Genomic DNA, 21,594 nt, shown 5'->3' on the forward strand with positions numbered 1-21,594 from the left:
CCACTGACCTTTATAACTATAGCATCAGTGCAGTTAGTGCTCTTGTTTCCAGGGACACGCACCTTTGCTAAGTGGACTGTGCTGGCACTGGAGGTCATATAAACCATTCATCCAGTATTACAAGAACAGTCAGGCCAGGCGTGGTGGTGCAAACCTGTAAACCTGGCATTTTGGGAGGCCCAGGTGGAAGGATCACTTGAGCCCAGGAATTTGAGACCAGCATAGGTAATGTGACCAAATCCTGTCTCCCCCAAAAAAATACAAAAATTAGTTGGCCATGGTAGTATATACCTGTAGTCCCAGCTACTTGGGAGACTGAGGTGGGAGGATCAACTGAGCTCAGGAGTTCAAGTCTGCAGTGAGGTATGATTGCACCACTGCACTCCAGGCTGGGCAATAAAGCGAGTCTCTATCTCAAAAAAAAAAAAAAAAAAAAAAAAAAAGAAGAGAGAAAGAAAGAAATCTTTATACCATCTCCATAAAGCACCATCTTAAAAATTTACCCAGAATTTATTTTATAAAGATTATTGTTACTGTTATTATAATTTAAAAATCAGTGTTTGTTAGTACACATTTTAAAATGTTTCTACCATTTCAGGATATGTTGGGAACAGGTTTTTGCCGGACTGATCTTTAACAAAATTTTTTTTTTTAAACACACTTGTTAGGTAAAATAAATAGGATTTTTAAATGCTTCATATTATCCAAATTACATAAAAGTGGCAATCTCATTAGTAAGTATGTATAATACTAAGAGAGCTATTAACTTTTCTTGGTAGTGGTTTTTGACCTTTTGCTGAACAAGTACTTAAAAATTTTTCAAATGCCAGGTTGAAGATTTCTTAAACTAACTGTAATTATATGCAACTTTTTCTTTATAATCGTATACCTCACTATCTAAAATATTTTAAATTACATATGAACACTGTTTCAAGAACAAAATCAATAATAATACGTTTTGAAGAGTATGGAATGTAAAGGCTGATTTTGCATGCTCACCAGCACACATGACAGTTTTCATGTTACCACACAGCTTTTGAGCTCTCCTTGTTGGCCAATCCCAGAAGACAAGCTCTTTATGACCCAGTTATACTCTTTGATAATAGTTCCGAGGGCCATTCTGTGGGAGATTTTAAAGATTGTGTTAAGCTGACCTTAAAATAGTATACATACTGATTAAACAAATATTATTGAATAAATTCTAGACATTGGGCTCTGGAGATATAATTGTGAACAAAGTAGATAAAAATTCTGGTTCTGATAGATTTTATCATCTAGTTGTGCTATGGTGGTGGGACTTTGGGAGAGAACAAACAAAATGAGTATACTATGTATTACATTAGGAGGTGTTAAGTGGAGGCAGGGTTGTATTGTAAATAGGATGATCAGGGTGTCTTACTAAGAAAGTAACTTTTAAATAAAGGTCTGAAGAAGGGAGGTAGTGAGGAATGTGACCTTCTTTGGGTTGTAGATTTCAAATGGAGAATCCAGCAAGTGCAAAGACTATGAGTTGGAAGCATGCCTAGCTTTTTTGAGGAACTGTGGGAAGAATAATAAAACTGTTAAGATGAGAAAGGCAAAGACTAGTAGAAAAGGAGGTCAGAGAAATCATTTGGGAGCCACAGTGGGGACTGACTGCCTTGTAGGCCATTGTAATGACCAGCAAAGGACTGACAGGTGATGGCCGGAGAGGTAGGAGGAATAGCAGGGTGAAACAGAGTGGCTCAAGTATGAGGGAGTGATTGTGTCTCATGCTGTGGTTAGGTCAATAAGATGGGGAGTGAGAATTACCACTGTGTTTAGTATTGTGAAGGTTGTCAGTGACTGGACTGCCTTTATGCCAGGCAAGAGGAACATTTTCCCTGGACCTTGCTCTGGACCTTCTTAACACCACGTCCCAGAGTGGAGGGGTTCTGTTATTAAGAACAAATAGTTCCTCTTCAAAACGGTTTTGGTTCCTGGTTCTTGGTTCTATTCTAAAACGTAATCTTGCCCATTCATCTGTCAGCCCTCCCTATCTCTGCTGTGCCCAAACATGCCCAAGCATTTCCCATCACCTGTGTATCTGTGCTTCTGGTCAAATGCCTGCCCTTGCCTCCTTTGATGATGTCAACAGTAGCCAATCAGAATTAGCCTAAATTGTGCAGTCCCACCCCAGCCCACAGGGGAAGGACACATAAATGGTCTGGAGTAGAGATAAAAACTCCTGCTTTCCTTTATTCTGCATGCTCTCCCTTGCCTCTGCCTTGCATGCAGGAGGCTCCCTGCTATACAAGTAAATTGCCTTGCTGAGAAAACTTGCCTGAGTGCTGATTTCACTTTGCAGCACCAAGCATTTTCTTCAAACAGTTCAAAGTGTGAAACATTTGCCTGCTTGGAGCCAGCTGCTTCCCTTCTACATACACCATGCCACTGGCTAGCTGAGATGCTGGAGTTTAAAACCCGTATATCTCAACCTGGCTTCTGGGGCCTGTTTTCTAGGCCCTCCCTCTTGAAAGTGGACTTCACTGCTGCTATTCATTTTCCTAGCCCCAAGTGGGGGGCCCTGCTAGTGGGAGGTGGCTAAAGTGGGTGATGTCGATGGAACGTGGAAGTTGGGCTGGACCATCAGTGTATGTAAAGGTGAGGTCTTGAGATGTTAGACACCATACAGGTAGATAGAAGAGGGCACTAGACTAGTAGCCTACTCTTTACATTGCCACATTCCACCAAGAAACTTAAAGGAATATAGAATTCTTAAAACCTGGCCTTCAGTGCCATTATGAATATTCATTTAAGCAAGGTAAGAGGATAGGACATGTTTTATTTAACATGATATTACCTTGATTATACTTTATAGACATAGAGTGTTTGGGTGTCTTACTTCAAGCTCTGCAAATGCTTTTGATAGCCTCTTGTAGAGCTTCGTAGGAGCCGTTTTATGACAGGTGGAGACAGAATCCTTTTAGGCTGGGTTAGACAGAATGGAAGCCTTGTTGACACTGAGTAAAACGTTTTCCAGAATTTCTTACGAAGAAAATGAAAGAAATGGAAAGATTTCTGCGATTCTTTGTTTTGTCATATTTCATTGTCTTCTCTTCTAAGGTGGAAAAGATCACAGGCTGTTTATACCCCAAACAAAGAGATTATGTTAGTTTGGAAGGGCTACTCTTGAGAAAATACTGTAAGGGCCTAAAGAATGGACATTTATTTTCTCCCAGTTCTGGAGGCTAGAAGCCCAAGATCAAGGTGTTAGCCAGTTTGTTTCCTCCTAAGGCCTGTAACCCTAATGTGGGTTATAGATGGCCGCCTTATAGCAGTGTCCACACATGGCTTTTCTTCGGTACCTGTGCATCCCTGGTCTCACTCAGCACCTTAATTTCCTCTTATAAGGACACCAGTCATTTAGCAACCTTCTTTTAACTTAATTACCTCTTTAAACACCCTGTATCTACATATAGTCACATTCTAAAGTAATGAGGGTTAAGGCTACAATGTGTGAATTTTGGGTGGAAACAATGAAGTTTATTTTATTTTATTTATTTCTTTGAGATTGAGGCCACCTCTCGGGTTCAAATGGTTTTCTTGCCTCAGGCACTGGTGTACTGAGATTATAGGTATGAGCCACCACACCTGGCTAATTTTTTGTATTTTTAGTAGAGACAGGGTTTTGCTGTTTCAGACAGGCTGGTCTTGAACTCCTGACCTCACGTTATCTGCCTGCCTTGGCCTCCCAAAGTGCTGGGAATACAGTTGTGAACCACTATGCCCGGCCTCACAATTAAGTTTATTACAGGGATATGTTATGAAGTTAATATGTTTGGCTATTAATATTTGTATATGTTCTCAAATCTTCTAGAACATGCATTTATGGGACCCCTCCCTCCTCGTAAACATACTTAGCTTTTCAAAAATGTTAACTCTAGTGTGTAGTTTACCAGTTCAGTTCTGTCCTCATAGAAGTAATATGGCCTTTCCTGGGATAGTCACTAATGATAAGTTTAGTGACAGAGTTTATTAAGATAGCTGTGAACAGTGTAGGGGCTTAGTCTTGATGAGATTTTAAGTTTTGGCTGGATTTGAAATGAACTGGGGTCAAAACAGTGGCAAGTTGGATAGAGGTTTACTGTCAGAATTTATATTCAAGAAGTTTTGGTAGCTTGCAACCAAGGTATTTTATATTATAATAAATTCTAGATGTTCATAATTTTTTAATTAAAATGGATAACCAATAAGTGTATGGGTTAGAGAAGAGAAATGCTTTTTCCAGAAACAAAGTTTTAAAAACTTGTTGTCATGGCAATTTAAAAACATATATGGAAGTAGAGATAACAGTAGAATGAACTCAACATTTTTCAGCTTCAACAATTAAGACATGGTTTAGGCCGGGCATGGTGGCTGTAATCCCAGCTACTTGGGAGGCTGTCAGGAGAATCACTTGAATCCCCCTTGGCTTCCCAAAATGCTGGAATTATAGGCATGAGCCACCATGCCCGGCACAAATTGTTCCATTTTTGGTGACTGGGAACCTCTTCGGTTTGGTTCCCAAGCCCCTTCGACAAGGTCTTTCTAACATGACAAAGGTGTTCCAAACTCATCTTACATACTTCCTTTCTCAGACCTTCAGTTGGATAATTTTAGTTTTTTCATGTTAGAATGGGAAAAACAAAAGATAGAAGGCATTTTATATTAGAGATTGGTGGCTATTTTAATGAATGCCAGGTGATTTAAAAAGTTATTTAAGGTGGGCATGATGGCTCATGCCTGTAATCGGAGCACTTTGGGAGGCCAAGGCAGGTGGATCACAAGGTCAAGAGATCAAGACCATCATGGCCAACATGGTGAAACCCTATCTTTACTAAAAATACAAAATTAGCTGGGCGTGGTGGTGGGCGCCTGTAGTCCAAGCTACTTGGGAGGCTGAGGCAGGAGAATCGCTGAACCTGGGAGGCAGAGGTTGCAGTGAGCTGAGATCAGGCCATAGCACTCTAGCCTGGACAACAAGAGTGAAACTTCCTCTCAAAAAAAAAAAGAGGCTGGGCACGCACAGTGGCTCACGCCTGTAATCCCAGCACTTTGGGAGGCTGAGGCAGGATTACAAGGTCAGGAGTATGAGATGAGCCTGGCCAACATGGTGAAATCCCGTCTCTTCTAAAAATACAAAAATTAGCCATGTGTGGTGGTATGTGCCTGTTCTCCCAGGTACTCGGGAGGCTGAGACAGAAGAATGGCTTGAACTCTGGAGGCGAAGGTTACAGTGAGCCCAGATGATGCCACTGCACTCTAGCCTGACCGACAGAGGGAGACTGTGTCTTTAAAAAAAAAGAAAGTTATTTGAAACATGTCTTTTAAAAATAGAAAATCATAAAATGTAAGTTTTTATGTTTATTTTTTATATTCATCTTTGAAAACCAAGTAATAGTCTTTAAATTACTTGTTAATAATCAAAATCTTATTTTCAGAAAGCTGAAAAATATACTAAACAATCAAACATTCCTTCATCTCATTACTTTTGGATTGCATATGTGGATTGTGTGTGAATTTCTGAGCCTGTTAGAAAATAGATTTATCATTTTGTCCATGGTTATAATCAAGGAATGCCAAATGCCTTCTGTTCATTCTGGCCTTTCTCTTTAATTCTTGTGTATCTTTTGTACATTTCCATTCTAGTACATCTTTTTTCCTCTATTGTTTAGACAGGTATATTATCACACAGAAGCTAAAGTCAGTTTTGTAACCTCACTTTTGGCTTTTTCTTTCCTGGCATTTTACTTAAAACATTTTTTTTAAGGGTAAGGAATTCCCATCCATGTGTGTTCCTGTCTGGCCAAAACATTTAATTGTCTGTAAATCTTTCAACTCTAAGTCCCTTGGCCATAGGTCTCCGGTGGGTTGCGGGGCAGGGGCCAAGGAGGGGCAGGATGGCTCTGGGGCAGGCAACCATGCCTCTCTGGCAATACCAGGGGACAGAATAAAAATGTGGTGACCATTGATGTTGCGTCTGGCAAGTCTTGGCCAGAAGGGGGTTTGGTGGTACATTGGTTCTTTCATGTATTGCTATAAAGTAATTCCTGAGACTGGGGAATTTATAAAGAAAAGAGATTTAATTGGCTTACGGTTCTGTAGGATATACAGGAAGCATGGGAGTATCTGCTTCTGGAGAATCCTCAGGGAACTTTTACTCTTGGCAGAGAGTAAAGCAGAAGCAGGCGTCTTAAATGGCAGGAGCAGGAGGAGGAGTGAAGGAGGGGAGATGCCACACACTTTTAAATGACTAGATCTAAAATAAACTCAATCCGGAGAAAAGCACTAGGGATGGCACTAAACCATTCATGAGAATTCTGCCCCTCAAGATCCGGCCACCTCCCACTGGGCCCCTCCTTTGACACTGGGGATTGCAGTGAGGTTTGAGTAGGGTCACAGATCCAAACCATCTCATGGGTTCAAACCCCCAGACACTCCCACTTAGTCGTTAATCACCCAGTGGCGCCTTTCAATTGGGAGGAGCAAAATGCTCTTTGTCTTTGGAGCTGAGGAAACTCAGTCTCTCATTTATTTGTGAAAGTCACACTTCAGTTCCTCAGGCAAATGCACAGGCAGGTCAGTAAAGCTTAATTGGAAGGAAAAGCAGTGAAGAAGACCCTTTAGAATGCCCTTCCAAACTAGAAACCAACCGAGATGCCCAATAGTTAATAACTTAGTATTGTCTTTAGAAAAATTCCTCTTCATTTTCCTTGTCTTTAGAAAAATAAAATGGAGAAGACCCTTTAGAATGCACCTCTGAATTAAAATTAGGCACCTAAACAAGTCCCTAGGAGGAAAAAAAGAACAGCTGAGAATAAATCAAGGATTGTTAAACAGAGGGAGATCTGGGGCCCAGGAGCATTTACCACTTCCACCAGAAGAATATCCTGAAGTTGGGGAGGCTTTCCATGGGCCCTTGCTGGTACCTCAGCTCTGAGTTAGGACAACTGCTGTGGAGCCTGAGTCTTCTCAGAGACCCCGCATATTGGGGCACCAAATTATAATTGACCAAAAGAGTCAAACTCTATAAAATATTTGAAGATAAATACGAGTGACCAATGGCTTGTGACATAGCCCTCAGAAGATCCTGAGAGTATGTGCCTAAAGCAGTCTAGGCATAGTCTAGTTTTATACACTTTAGGGAGACATGAGACATCAATCAAATACATGTCAGATGTACATTGATTCTGTCCCATAAGGCAGGACAACTCCAAGGGAGGGATCCGGGTAAGAGGAGGGCCTCCAGGTTACAGGTAGATTTAAAAATTTTCTGATTGGCGGTTGGTTGAAAGAGTTAGTTTGTTATCTAAAGATCTGGAATCAGTAGACAGGAATGTCTGGGTTACTATGATAAGGGCTTATGGAGTCCAAGGTTTTATCATGCAGATGAAGCCTTCAGGTAGCCGGCTTCAGAGAGAATAAATTGTAAATGTTTCTCATTAGACTTAGAGTGTCTGTTCTATTAGTAATTCTGAAAGGGAGGAGGGTATCATGAGTCATGTCTGACCCCTGCCCCCCATCATGGCCTGAATCAGTTCCCTGGCCTTAGAATGCCCTTGCTGAGAGGAAGAGTCCATTGAGATAGTGAGGGGCCTTTAGAATTTTATTTTACAGCATAATTTAACCTGGGAATAGTATTCATGTTGTAGATAGCTATGTGAGTTATATATCAAACACTGCCTTTTACAATTCCACTTTCTTGCCTTCACATTATTATGAAGAAATGGTATTGCAATAGCCTCCTGGCCTAATCATAAAGCTACAATTTCCTTCATAAGCAGTAGAACATTATTAAGTTCTGCTCTCTGGATTGAGTGTGTCTGTAGTAATGATATCAAAGTTGGTCAGATCTCTCTTGATTTTCTTAATAGCTTCTTGTTTATGTTTGAGACTATATAGTTAGATGGATCTTGGCTTTTTTTTTCTTTTTCATTTCATTAGCGCTGGGGCATGGCTCACGCCTATAATCTCAGCACTTTGGGAGGCTGAGGTGGGTCACCTGAGGTCAGGAGTTCCAGACCAGCCTGGCTAACATGGTGAAATCCTGTTTCTACTAAAAATGCAAAAGTTAGCTGGGCATGGTGGTAGGTGCCTGTAATCCCACCTACTCAGTAGGCTGAGGCAGAAGAATCACTTGAACCCTGGAGCGGAGGTTGCAGTGAGCTGAGAGCATGCCATTGCACTTCAGCTTGGCCAACAGGAGCAAAACTTTGTCTCAAAAAAGAAAAAAAAAAAGAAAAGAAAAAATATATTAACTTACAGTTTTTCTACTGCTATGAAGTCCACTGAACCCCTTTAAAAGTTGAATAATATGTGTGTTGGGTAGCTGGAAGCACTTCAATAGTTTTTGTTTTCTAAGCTAATAGCACATTTTTGAAGTCATTTTCTGTCTAATAATATCTTAAATGTTTATTGGGAACATCATCAACATGGATAAATAACTTTCCAAAGTCCAAGCATATCCAGAAATCCTATTTCTTACTTTTCATTAATGAAACTTTTCTAATTCCATTAGAGTGACTTTATGATAACACAGATTTTTAGGGAATACCTAGCTTTCTTATCATTTAAAACCCATCATGGTAGGCAGAATTCCAAGATGACCCTCAAGATACTTGCCCCGAATTTACTCCCATGTTTAGCTTTTCTTATATAGCACAGTTAACTTTAAGAAAAGGAGTTCTTTTGTTAGCCTGACCTAATCAAGTAAACTATTAACAGGATCCTGACTTTCTGCAGTAAGAGATTAAACTGATAGAATCTTTCCTTTTTAAAGCAAATTGCTTTATTGGAATATAAGTTAGATTACATAAAATTCACTCATTATAAGGGTACAAGTTAATGAGTTTTAGTAAATTTAGAGTTATGCAGTCATCACCATAGAACATTGCCACCACTTCAAAAATTGCCCTCTTGACCATTTGCAAATTGGCAGAATGTTAAATTCATGTGAAAATTTATGTTAGAAGTTGGTGGGCTGTTCTTTAATATATTATTAAATTTAATTTGCTCTATTTCATCAGATTTTTGCAGCTTTTTAAATTAGGAATGTCATGCCGTAGTTTTATTTTTTGTTTTCTTAATCAGATTTTGGCACAAATTAGCTTTTTATATGTTTTCATGCTCTGGATCAAATGTTAAATCTTCTTAAAAATTTTAGACCATTTAATTATGGTTTTGAAAGTATCAGTGTAGAATGTTTTGTTCTGTACTTTAGAAATTTATCTATTTCAATGTTTTGTTTTGCTTGCCATTCTCTTTTATACTTAGATATGTTACAGATATGTGTCCTATCTTTATGGGTTTCCCCCCGATTATATGGTAGTTTATTAACTATACAATATTTTAACTTCTAATTACGTCCTCATTTTTAGAATTCTCTTCCTCTGATTTTGCCTATACTTGCCTTTTTGTCTTTCTTTTTTTGTTTATTTTAATCTTTATAACTAGATTATAAAGATTTTATAATTAGAAATAATCATTTATTTCTGTTCTTTTACATTTAATAGAAAATACATTAAGTCCGTGAGTTAACTTCTAGCAAAGATTTTACATCTTAAAAATTTTTAAGTTTATATATTTATAATTTTTATATTGTTAATTTTTTATATTCTAATTTTTATATTCTTAATTTTAATGTCTAATTTTCTCTTTTACCCATTTATATTTGTAGAGAGACTTTAAAAAAATTATCTAGGTGGCCAGGTGTGGTGGCTCATGCTTGTAATCCTAGCACTTTGGAGGCCGAGGCAGGCGGATGATCTGAGGTTGGGAGTTCAAGATGAGCCTGACCAACATGGAGAAACCTTGTCTTTACTAAAAATACAAAAAATTAGCCAGGCATGGTGGTACATGCCTGTAATCCCAGCTACCCAGAAGGCTGAGGCAGGAGAATCGTTTGAACCTGGGAGGTGGAGTTTATGGTGAGCCCAAATCGTGCCATTGCACTCCAGCCTGGGCAACAAGGGTGAAACTCTGTCTCAAAAAAATAAAAATTCTCTAGGTGTTATGGATCTTCAGTACAAAATGCTGTTACTACTTTTCATCATAGAGAAAGCTGCTCATGTAATTTTTACATTTTGAAATTTATTTTGATATTCTTTGTTACCTAGTACATTTTCAGTTGGTGGTAATGTGTGTGTCTCTAGGTGTGTCTCTTTAAGTTATCCAGTTTCCCGTATATAGACTAAGTCAAACTTTAATTTTTAACCCCTGCCTCCTTTCTCATTCTTTAGTTTTCTTGTTCCATGATTAGTAGGATGGTAAAGTTTTCCACCTTCTTTTGGTTTCCTTTATTATTTATAATATTTTTTACTTCATATAGTTTTTAAAAATGGTTTCTAACTTAAAATTTTAGTATAAAATATAGAAGTATAAAAGGTAAAGATTGTACCTTTCCTCACTACATGAAATGACTTTGACAGGTGATTTTTTTTTACCAAACCATTTATTTCTAACCTTTTTCTGTTTTTCTTTTAAATTTAGCAGTCCTTCGTAACCAATAAATAATGGGATAGCAATCTGTTGATTGATTTATCTGTCTTACCCAACACAAACCAGATTTTTTTAAAATTTTTAAATGGGAGCTTAATGTATTTATGTTATTATCAGAACACTTTGTTTTATGCTTTGCTTTCTTGCCACTTTTCTGATTTTCTTTCTGTTTATTATGATTTGAATCTTTTTATATTTGATAATGATTTGGAAGGCAAGTGGTTTTTGTTTGTTTTTGAAATGGAGTCTCGCTATGGTGCCAGGCTGGAGTGCAGTGGCACAGTCTTGGCTCACTTCAACCTCCGCCTTCTGGGTTCAAGCTGTTCTCCTGCCTCAGTTCCCAAGTAGCTGAGACTACAGGCACGTGCCACCATACCCAGCTAATTTTTGTATTTTTAGTAGGGATGGGGTTTCACCATGTTGGCCAGGATGGTCTTTATCTCTTGACCTTGTGATCCACCCGTCTCGGCGTCCCAAAGTGCTGGGATTACAGGCATGAGCCATGAAGCCTGCCTCGCAAGTAATTTTAATATTTAAATTTTACTAATGGTTAGCATCAAGATTATCAAATAGTTACTTGAAACACTTTCTTTAACCATTGTAGATAACAATAGAACAAAATAACGAAAGAACAATAACAAGAGAACCTTTGATTCTGTGATCCCAGAAAAATTCCTTGCCCTGCCCTTGTGTCCAAAATATGTCAATTTTTAGCTTTTATTCACAACTTGGTACTGTACATTTAAAACTATGATATTGTTTTCTTTTTAAAAAAAGTTTTTCTATTCAACTTTATGATTTTAGTTACAGTAGTTATTTTGTATTAGCTTATTTTGATTTCTCAGCTTTTTTCATTGTGTTTTTCAGTTATTTTATGTGCCTGTCATGTGAAATACTTTTTAAAACTTAAGGAATAAAACAGTACAAATTTTATCCAAGCTATGAAACTTTCCCAATTTAGGGGCAATTTTATCTTGAAAAAGGGAAACAGTATTTTCAAGATTAAATACTTGGCTGCTTTGATAAAGTGAAGTCTATGGGTATATTAAAATTTTCACTGAATAAGGGAATGTTTTGAGCTTACTAAGACATTCCCAGAATTTTGTGTAGAGTTCATTTACATTCCTACAGGAAAATGCAGCAGTCTGAAAAAGGATATATGTTGCTTTGAGGAACCAAATATGTGGAAGGAGATTCCTTTTGGACACTCTTCTACATTGTCTGCATAATTTACATCATTCTTCTCAAATTCCAGTCATAGATGTATTCTTTACATAATTTACCCTGTAAATTTTGTTTGATGAATTAATGACGCCTACTGGGCGTCTAGTATCTTTTTGAAACTCTCCATATCCAAGCTGAAAAAAATGGCACAGCCCAGCTCACAAATGCTGAGCAGATGTGCACAGAATTGCTATACCTTCATCCAGTCTAGGGTGATGGGACTTAATTACATGTTAATTAGCGGTGATATAACCGTGGATTGTTATTTTCCTAATTAGTCATTAATAACAGTTAACACTATAATGAGATCACAATTTCAGAATTTGGAGCATATATTGTTAACAATGAAATCTAATGAAAAACAAACTGGCTTCTTGTATTTCATAAAAGATGTTAATCTCATTGATAGAATTACTGCCACTCATGCCAGATACCAGCTTGCTTTCATTTTATTTGTTTTGTTCTCATTCTGGTGCCCAAACTATTTAATATGTAATATTCTAATGGGGAAAAACTTCTTACATTAGAGAGTGGGTTATAGTAATCTTTAAATAAACAAGGTCCTGAAGTATCTAAAGGCTGATGGTAAGAAATCATATTGCATTGGTTATAAGAAAAGCTTTCTTGTAATAGCTGCCAGGGATGCTCATACAAATCAATGCAAGGAGATCAATTTTTCTTAGCTCTTTAAATGTTTAAGCCAGCACCTGGCCTTTGTGATGTCTCTTGGTTGTAGGTAATAGCTGGGAATTTCAGGTGAAGGATTACGACTTCTGAGTTAGTTATGCTACCCCAAATGATCCATTGGACGTGGCTAAAATGCTAGTTTGAAAATATATTCATGGGATTAGGAGTGAACACTTCTTTGCCTGAAATCTTGTGCTTTAGCTTTAGTACTTACTGTAGTCAGTTCATTTCTTTGAAATATTGAGCTGTCTGACAGCTTAAAATCCTAAGTTTCCTTTAAACTTGAGCCTGGCTTTAGAGGAGAAAGGGGTGTTGTAGGGGTGGATTTTATGTAAGGCTCTCTGAAGAGAATTCACTGAAGTGCTTTTTGCTGGCAGGGCACTGGGAAGGCTAGCAGGCTGCTTCCTCTCAGTCCTTCTTGGGTTTTGCCCTTAGCCTAGATAAACATTTAGTCAGATAATTTATGTCAGGGCCACTGAGTCTGTTTTTGTGCCTTGGTAAAGTCATCATTTTCCTTTCATGAAGAAGCATGGAAAAGGCCCAGGTGCAATGCCCAGGTTTTGTTAAGCCTGTTGGATATTAGGAAAAGCCTTAAGGCTCTTCATATCCTTAGTTCCCAGCTGAATGTGTATCACCTTGCATCTAAGTTGGGAACTGAGTTATTATTATGATTTTTAAAAATAGATATGGCTTTTTGCTATGTTTTCTGGGCTGATCACAAACTCCTGGGCTCAGGTGATCCCCTGCCTCAGCCTACCAAAGTGCTGGGATTATAAGCATGAGCCACCGTGCCCAGCCATAAACATGTTGGTAAATATCACCTAACAAGATTATTTTCTTTGTGGATGTACTATAATCAGGTACCACAAATAAATTGAAAACATATTATATGGAGAATACTACTATGCTGTGGAATCATTACTTTCATGTCAAATGTAAACATCTAACTATACTGAGAATTAGGGAGCAAAGGGTAGTAGTGATGTGGGTTGTAGTCTTAGAGACCTCGCCTATTTCTGAGCACATCCTTTCCTCTCTTTGTCTTTTCATCTGTATCTTGGAGGCAGTTCTACCTGTCCTTAGTTAACTCAGAATCAGTGGGGATAGAGTTTGATATTGCTTAGGAATTAGAGGGCCCATGCCACATGCAAATTTTATTGTCAGTATAACTGTGTTATAACAATGGACCTTTTTGAGCTTGAAAAATGCGTCATAATTATCAAAGGCATTTAATGAAGAATGACATGCTGGCTAAATTTTGAAGACATATTAAAAAAAAAAAAAAAAGAAAGAAAGAGCTCTTCAAAGACCATAGCAGAGGAGATAAGATCTGAGTTTTTAAAAAAGCATCTTAACATCAGAAGCACAGAGAAGGTAAGGGTGAGTATTCCAGACAAAGGGAATCTGATGTGAAAAAATGCAGAATAGGAATGGATAAGAAAAGTTAAGGAAATGGAGACAAGGTGATGTTCATTTTAGGTTAAATCTCTTCTTTATCAGTATAAAAGTGAAAACCTGAAGAGAATGACAATATTCTCAACTTTTATTCCATAGTAATAACAGAAGGCTCATACAACTTGCATCTGAATTAACTTGGAATGAGGAGGTTTAGCATTAACTGAGGAGAAAACTAAATCTTTAAGAGTTTAGGAGGATACAAAGTAAAATTAGCCTCAATTTTCTGGGCTTCTTTATAGAGGACTTCCTGGAGAAAGGGATTTTAGAAGAAAGTGATAAAAGTGGATTTCTGGAAAGGTTTATAGCAAAAAAGAATGCCTTGTTTTGGAGACTTGGGGGAAGCTTACTCTGAATGGTATGACCAAAAGTGAGGTCTGAACTGTCATCTTTAAAGAGGTACTTTATAGGTCCAAGGAATGTTGAGTCAGCCTCACTGTCTATTCATCTTGGTTTCATCTTCCCCTTCGCACCATAGCTATTTGAAATCCTGCAGGCAAAAGTCTGCTACTTTTTGCTTGTTCTATTCTTTGAAGTAGCAAAAGTTTGCTACTTACTGCCTGTTCTGTTCTTTCTATTTCTCCTGTCCAGAAGAATGGAGCTTACGATTGTTTGAGATTTTCCATGTTTTCATTCATTTGTCCATCTCTAATGTTTCTTGCTACTGTCTCCCCAAAGGAACTGTTTCAAATGAGACTGCTGATCATTTCCTAGCATGTTGCTTTTTCTGTCTTTGCTTTCTGCCTTTCTCCTATCCAGAGTATTTTTCACTGTCCTCTCAGCCATATGAGTTTAATCTACTTTTAAAATTAAGGGCTTCAGAAGTCCCTTCTCTGAACCTCTCTGCCAACTTTTTGGTTTCATTGAACATGTATTTCCTTGTGTTGTTGTATTTGCTTGTCTTGTACTGCCTTTGTCTTGTTATATTTGGAGCATTGTAAAGGGGCTGTAACTTGTAACCTGCACTGCATTGCTTGATGTTTCTGAAAATGTGGTTAGTGATGATATTATAGACCAGTGCTCCATGTATTTATGACTTACAGTCTCATATAGACTGATGGTTTTCAATTATATGTGTGTGTTCATTTTTAATAGAAAACCAGAGCTTGTTAAATGTGTAGAAGCCATTAGAATGTAAACTTAATGAGATGACCTTTTTTTTCTCTTTGGTATAGTACCGTATCTTCAGCACTTAGTTCTAGTCCAAATGTGGCACTGAATACGTTATTTGTTGAATAAGTGCTGATTTAATTTACTTAATCTGTATGTCTTCATTGGAACTTTTAAATATCCAGGAAGAAACCTCTAGGATGTTGTCTCAATAAACAAGATCATTAGGTGTCATCCCAGGGGTTGAAGGATAACATAACAGCATGTCATCATTTTCTCCTAGGAGAAGAAAACTTTCTTTCTGTTTTTGAGACAAGACATAAGAAATAAGATGAGAAATCATAGTTGATGTAATCTCACTTTAGTTTTTTCAATGTTTGTGATCTTTTTATTGAAAAAAATTGCAGTGGAACAGAAGAAAAAATTTGAGGGAAAGACTACTTTCTAATTTATGGGCCTTGGTTTGGCTTTTCAGGTGTTTATTTAAGGCTTGCGCACTCTTTTCTCTACATGGACATTTCATGGTGAATATTTTGCTTATTCTGCTCTCTGTGTTTTTTCTATGGCAGCTTACCTGGCAGTATTCAGAAACTGAGAAGAATATTGAAGATCAGAACCTTAAATTGTTCACTCTTAACAAGGCTCAAAAACAGAAATTAAGAAGCAGACCACTGACTTTTTCCTTTTTTTCTCTTTTCTTTTGCCTTTAGCTCAAGCCAGGACAGAACAGCTGCAGGGACAGTGACAGTGAAAGTGCCAGTGGAGAATCCAAGGGCTTCCACCGGAGCAGCTCTCGGGAAAGGCTCAGCGATGTAAGTTTAAAAAAAAAATCAACCGAAACCACTAGGCCACATGCACACCATTGGTTCAGGTCTGAATTACATAACTTTCCCTCATCTTTAGGATTCTTTTTGTCTACCCAAGCATTGTGGTTCACACTTTCTTTGTATACATTTTTGGCATTGTAGTTACGGTGTCATTTTAAGACGTCGTTTGACCAAAACTGTATTTTGACAAATCATCAGGTATGAGAAAGTATTTGTTATCTTAGAAACAACAGACTACAAAGAGGAATGATGATACTTTTATTATCTGTGTTAGAACTGAATGAAGTAGTCAAGTAATGCTGAGACTGGGTTATGGCATCATTTAGCTATTTGTAATTTCTTCACTTAGGAAATTGGTAACAATCCCTTTCTGTCGTTTTTATTCCTGCTGGAAGTGGTGACTAACCAGCCACTTACTTGGCAAGGGAAGGAATTACATTTCCTGATGGGTTTCTGGGAGGAAAACCTTGTAAGAATGCGTCATGCCTCTTGAGATGTCTGTTGGCCCTCTAGATGTGATTTTGATTGTTCTCCAGTCTCCTACCCGCCAACAGGGCAGCTTCCCCCACTGTTGCTTCTGAGAACCACCTACTCTTCTTTGGACTCTTGCCTCCTTTATTCATATGTCATATATCAGCATTCTTAACTCATCTTTGCCCCAAGAGCAACACTTGGAAACTCTTTTGTGAAGTGGATCAAGTAAAGAGAACTTTTTATTGTTTATAGCAATAAAGCAGCATTAAGAGAATAAGTGAGAGAGTAGACCCAGACAGAAAGAGATGGCGCTTTGAAGTGTCTGGGTATTAAGAAGAAATAAAGGATATGTACTGAGGCGCAAAATCTTTTATTTCCTCTTTTTTTTTTTTTTAAATACCATACTCTAAAGCAGCATGCTGTTCACTATAGAGTACAAGATGATTCAATGAATTCAGAAAGAAAATATTAGTACTTTATTTATTTATTTTTTTTTTTTGAGACGGAGTTTCGCTCTTGTTACCCAGGCTGGAGTGCAATGGCACGATCTCGGCTCACCGCAACCTCCGCCTCCTGGGTTCAAGCAATTCTCCTGCCTCAGCCTCCTGAGTAGCTGGGATTACAGGCATGCGCCACTATGCCCAGCTAATTTTTTGTATTTTTAGTAGAGACGGGGTTTCACCATGTTGACCAGGATGGTCTCGATCTCTTGACCTCGTGATCCACCCGCCTCGGCCTCCCAAAGTGCTGGGATTACAGGCTTGAGCCACCGCGCCCGGCCTATTTTTCTTAAAAAAAATTAGACTTTACTAGTATTCAGTTTAAAGAGCAGGGAATAGTTGTCTATAATTTTTAAATACGTGTATCTAAGGAATGTATACTTAACACTTTTTTTACTGAGAGATGTCTACTAACATAAATGGTTGGAGACCACTATAGCACACGAAACAGTCCTCTGTGATAAAACCACATCCATCTCTCCATCAGCCAAGGGAGATAACTCGAAGGTACGACCACCTTCCTGCACCTCTTAAGATAGTTTGTGAGGTTTATGATGAGATGTGATGTAAGAGACATTGAATTCTTACAAGAGTTAAATTGAACAAAATATAATTATTTCTGTGGTATTTCAATATCTTAGTTATAGGTAATTACCACCCCTTCTTCTGTGATATACTGTCAAAAGTATGTAAATAAAGAGTACTAACAGTCTTTTACTGTGTGCCTGCTTCTGTGTTAAGAATATGTTTTATTGTGTGTTAATGTATTTGATTAGTTTTGTGTTGGAGCTATGTAATCATAAAGCCATGACAACTTTTCTTATCTAAGTTGTTAACAATAACAGTTAATGTTTAAATAGCTGTTTTTCCGAGATTTTTGTTGTACTTTTAATATATCTCATTGACCCTAGAAATTATTCCAGGGTTAGTCAGTCATATTTTCTTCATAGAGTAGAGAAATGAAAGCTATGTTAGTTTAGGGGACAAGAACCACCATTGGATCTTTTGGCTTGTTTCCCATAACTCGCTTTCTTTTAGATCAAAAGAAAGTGGCAAAAGGCATTCTATATTCATGAATAGAAAGACTGATTATTATTAAGATATCAATATTACCCTAAGCTATTTATAGTTTCAATACAATGTCTATCATAATTCTAACAACCCTTTTTGCAAAAATAGAAAAGCATATTCTCAAATACATATGAAATGGCATGAGGCCCTAATAACCAACACAGTCTTGAAAATGAACAAAGTTAGAGGACTCATACTTACCAACTTCAAAACTCACTGCAAAGCTATAGTTAATCAAAATGTTGTGCTGCTGGCTAATACTAGGCATACAGACCAATGGAATAGAGTGGAGAGCCCAGAAAGAATCCCATACTTGTATGCCCAACTGATTTCTGACAAGGGTGCCAAGACGCGTCAATGGGGAAAGAATTTTCTCTTCAACAGATGGTATTGAGACTACTGGATTTTTATGTGCAAAAAAAAATGAAGTTGGACCCCTACATCACACCATGTATAAAAATAAACTCAAAATGAATCAATGACCAGCATATAAATGAGAACACCGTAAAACTCTTAAAAGGAAATATACAGGTAAATCTTCATGACCTTCAATTTGTCAGTGGCTTCTTAGATATGACACTAGAAGCATGTACAACAAAAAGGAAAATAAATTGGACTTCATCAAATTTAAAAACTTTGGTACACTAAAGAGCATTATCAAGAAAGTGAAAAGGCAGCCAACAAAAAGGGGAAGAGATTTGCAAATCATGTAACTGGTAAGTGTTTACTATCCAGAATGTGTAAAGAACTCCTATAACTCAATAATAAAAATGAAACCTAATGCAAAAATGGGCAAAGGATTTGAAAAACATTTCTGTAAAGAAGAGATACTTGAAAAAATGCTGAAAATCATTAGTTGTTAGAGATATGCAAATTAAAAACGTAATGAGATTATCATTTTATACCTAGTAGAATGGTTATGCTTTTTAAAAGAGAATGAAAAATAAGAAGTGCTGGCAAGGATGTGGAGAGTTTGGAACACTCACACATTACTGATGGGAATGTAAAATGATGCAGCCACTGTAGAAAACAGCTTGGCAGTTCCTCAAAAAGCTGAAACATATAATTACCATATGACCCAGCAATTTCACTTTTAGGTATGTACCCCAAAGAGTGGAAAACATGAACTCAAACAGAGACTTGAATGCCAGTGTTCACTGCAGCATCGTTTACAGTAGCTAAAAAGTGGAAACAACCCATGTGTTTATCAACAAATGAACTGATAATCGAAACATGGCAGCTTGGCTGATATGCACACAATGGAATATTCTCAGCCATAAACAGGACTGGCATTTTAATGCATACTACAAAATGAATGAACCTTAAAAATATTATTCTAAAGAAAAGCAAGACAAAGAAGGACAACTATTATATGATCTCACTTCTATGACGTATCTAGAATGGGCAAATTCATAGAAACATAAAGTAGAATAGAAGTTACCAGGAATTGGGGGGATGGAGAGTGGGAGGGAGGAAAGTTACTGCTTGATGGTTGCAGGATTTATTTTGGGGGATGATAAAAATGTTTTAGAGGTAGATTGTCATGACAGTTGCTCAATGTTGTGAATGTAATTAATGTCACTGAACTGCACAACTAAAAAATGGTGAAAATGGCAAACATTCTGTTAAAAAATGTAAAAATAATTAGGGCTGTAATAATGCTTATTTTGCTTTCACTTTATTGAAAATATGGAAAAGAGTTATTAGAACTTTTATCATCCTTGTCTACTAATTGTGTCACCTGTGTCATTTCTGGTCCTGTTTCTATTGGTTGTTTTACCTCCTCACTATGGGTCATATTTTCCTGCTTCTTTGTATGCCTGGCAATTTTTCATTCTATGCCAGACATTACAAGTCAGTCAATGAAACATTTTCAATTCATGTTGTTTATTACTTTAAAAAAATTGTGGGCATATAGTAAACATATTGTTCATTAATTTTTTAAATTCATGCTTTTCGTAACATTATTAAAAAGGAAAGAAAGCAAAATGACCCAAAAAGTGGGCGTTTAGTGAAATTTGAGACGTCTATTCCCATTTTCCTCACATATGTGCAGGTCTGAGGTTGCAGAGTCCTGTGTCAAGGGCTGTCATAATGCTTACTCTGCTTTCATTTTATTGAAACTCTGGCAATCTGTGGCAATCTGAAATATGCTGAGATGAAAGCTTTTTTTTTTTCTTTCTTGATACAGAATTTTGCTGTTGTTGCTCAGGTTGGAATGCAGCAGCACGATCTTGGCTCACTGCAACCTAGCCTCCAGGGTTCAAGGGATTCTACTCCCTCAGTTTCCCTAGTAGCTGGAGTTACAAGTGCCTGCCACCATGCCCAGCTGATTTTTTTGTATTTGTAGTAGGGATGGGGTTTCACCATGTTGGCCAGTCTGGTCTTGAATTCTTGACTTTAGGTGATCCACCCGCCTCAGCCTCCCCGAGTGCTGGGATTACAGGTGTGAGTCATCATGCCTGGCTGAGATGAAAGCTTTTAACAAGTCAACCCACAGAATCATTCTTTTGGATACCAAAGCAACATCTATCTGCATAATATTTTAGAGAATAAAGATGCCCCATTTTTTTCTTGAAAGAGAATTAGCAATTAATTTATTTTTTACTTTTATTTTAGTTTCGGGGGTACATGTGAAGGTTTGTTACATAGCAAACTCTTGTTACAGGGGTGTGTTGTACAGATTATTTCATCACCCAGTAGCCAATAGTTATCTTTTCTACTTCTTTCCCTCTTACCACCTTTTACCTTCAAGAAGACCCTAGTATCTTTGCATTCTTTTTTTTTTTTTTTTGGAGATGGAGTCTCTCTCCATTGCCCAGGCTGGAGTGCAGTGGTGGGATCTCTGTTTACTACACACTCTGCCTCCGAGGTTCAAGTAATTCTCCTGCCTCAACCTTCCAGGTAGCTGAGACTACAAGTGCATGCCACAACGCCTGGCTAATTTTTTTGTACTTTAATAGTAGAGACAGAGTTTCACCGTGTTGGTTGCCCAGGCTGGACTCAAACTCCTGAGCTCAGGCAGTACACCTGCCTCGGCCTCCCAAAGTGCTAGGATCACAGGCATGAGCCACTATGCCCGGCCATTTGTTCATAAGTTCTTATCATTTAGCTCCCACTTATAAGTGAAAACATGTGGTATTTGATTTTCTGTTCCAACATTAATTTGCTAGAGGATAGTAGCTAGAGCATAGTAGCCCCTAACTCTATCCATGTTCCTGCAAAAGACATGATCACCTTCATTTTTATGGCTATGTAGTCTTTTGTGGTTTATATGTACCAAATTTTCTTTATCCAGTCTGTCATTGATGGGCTTTTAGGATGATTCCATGTCTTTGCTATTGTGAATAATGCTGCAGTGAACATTTGCATGCATGTGTCTTTGTGGTAGAATGATTTATATTCCTCCTGGTTTATACCCAGTAATTGGATTGCTGGTCAAATGGAAGTATTGCGTTTAGCTTTTTGAGGAATCATCATACTGCTTTCCACAACAGTTAAACTAATTTACACTCCCACCAGTAGTTTTTAAGTGTTCCCTTTTCCTTGCAGCATCACCAGCATCTGTTCTTTTTTGAAGTTTTAATATTAATAGCCATTAAGACTGGTGCGATGATATCTCATTGCGGTTTTGATTTTGATTTCTCTAATCATCAGTGACAGTGAGCTTTTTTGTATATGCGTGTTGGCTGCATATATGTCTTTTGAAAACTTTCTCTTCATGTTCTTTTCCTATTTTTTAATGGGGT

At 37.7% G+C, this 21,594-nt stretch overlaps 1 protein-coding gene across 5 annotated transcripts in view; it reads left to right on the plus strand.

The window, feature by feature from the left end:
• Nucleotides 1–21,594, plus strand: part of AUTS2 (activator of transcription and developmental regulator AUTS2) — a 1,213,422-nt gene that overhangs the window by 532,432 nt on the left and 659,396 nt on the right. For all 5 annotated transcript variants that reach the window (XM_074390595.1, XM_039460391.2, XM_039460392.2 and 2 more), the window contains one exon: nucleotides 15,684–15,785. In XM_074390595.1, the coding sequence (XP_074246696.1) occupies nucleotides 15,684–15,785 (102 nt within the window). The remainder of the gene's footprint in view (nucleotides 1–15,683; nucleotides 15,786–21,594) is intronic.

This window comes from Saimiri boliviensis, chromosome 20, assembly GCF_048565385.1.
Source record: "Saimiri boliviensis isolate mSaiBol1 chromosome 20, mSaiBol1.pri, whole genome shotgun sequence".
Classification (NCBI taxonomy): domain Eukaryota; kingdom Metazoa; phylum Chordata; class Mammalia; order Primates; family Cebidae; genus Saimiri; species Saimiri boliviensis.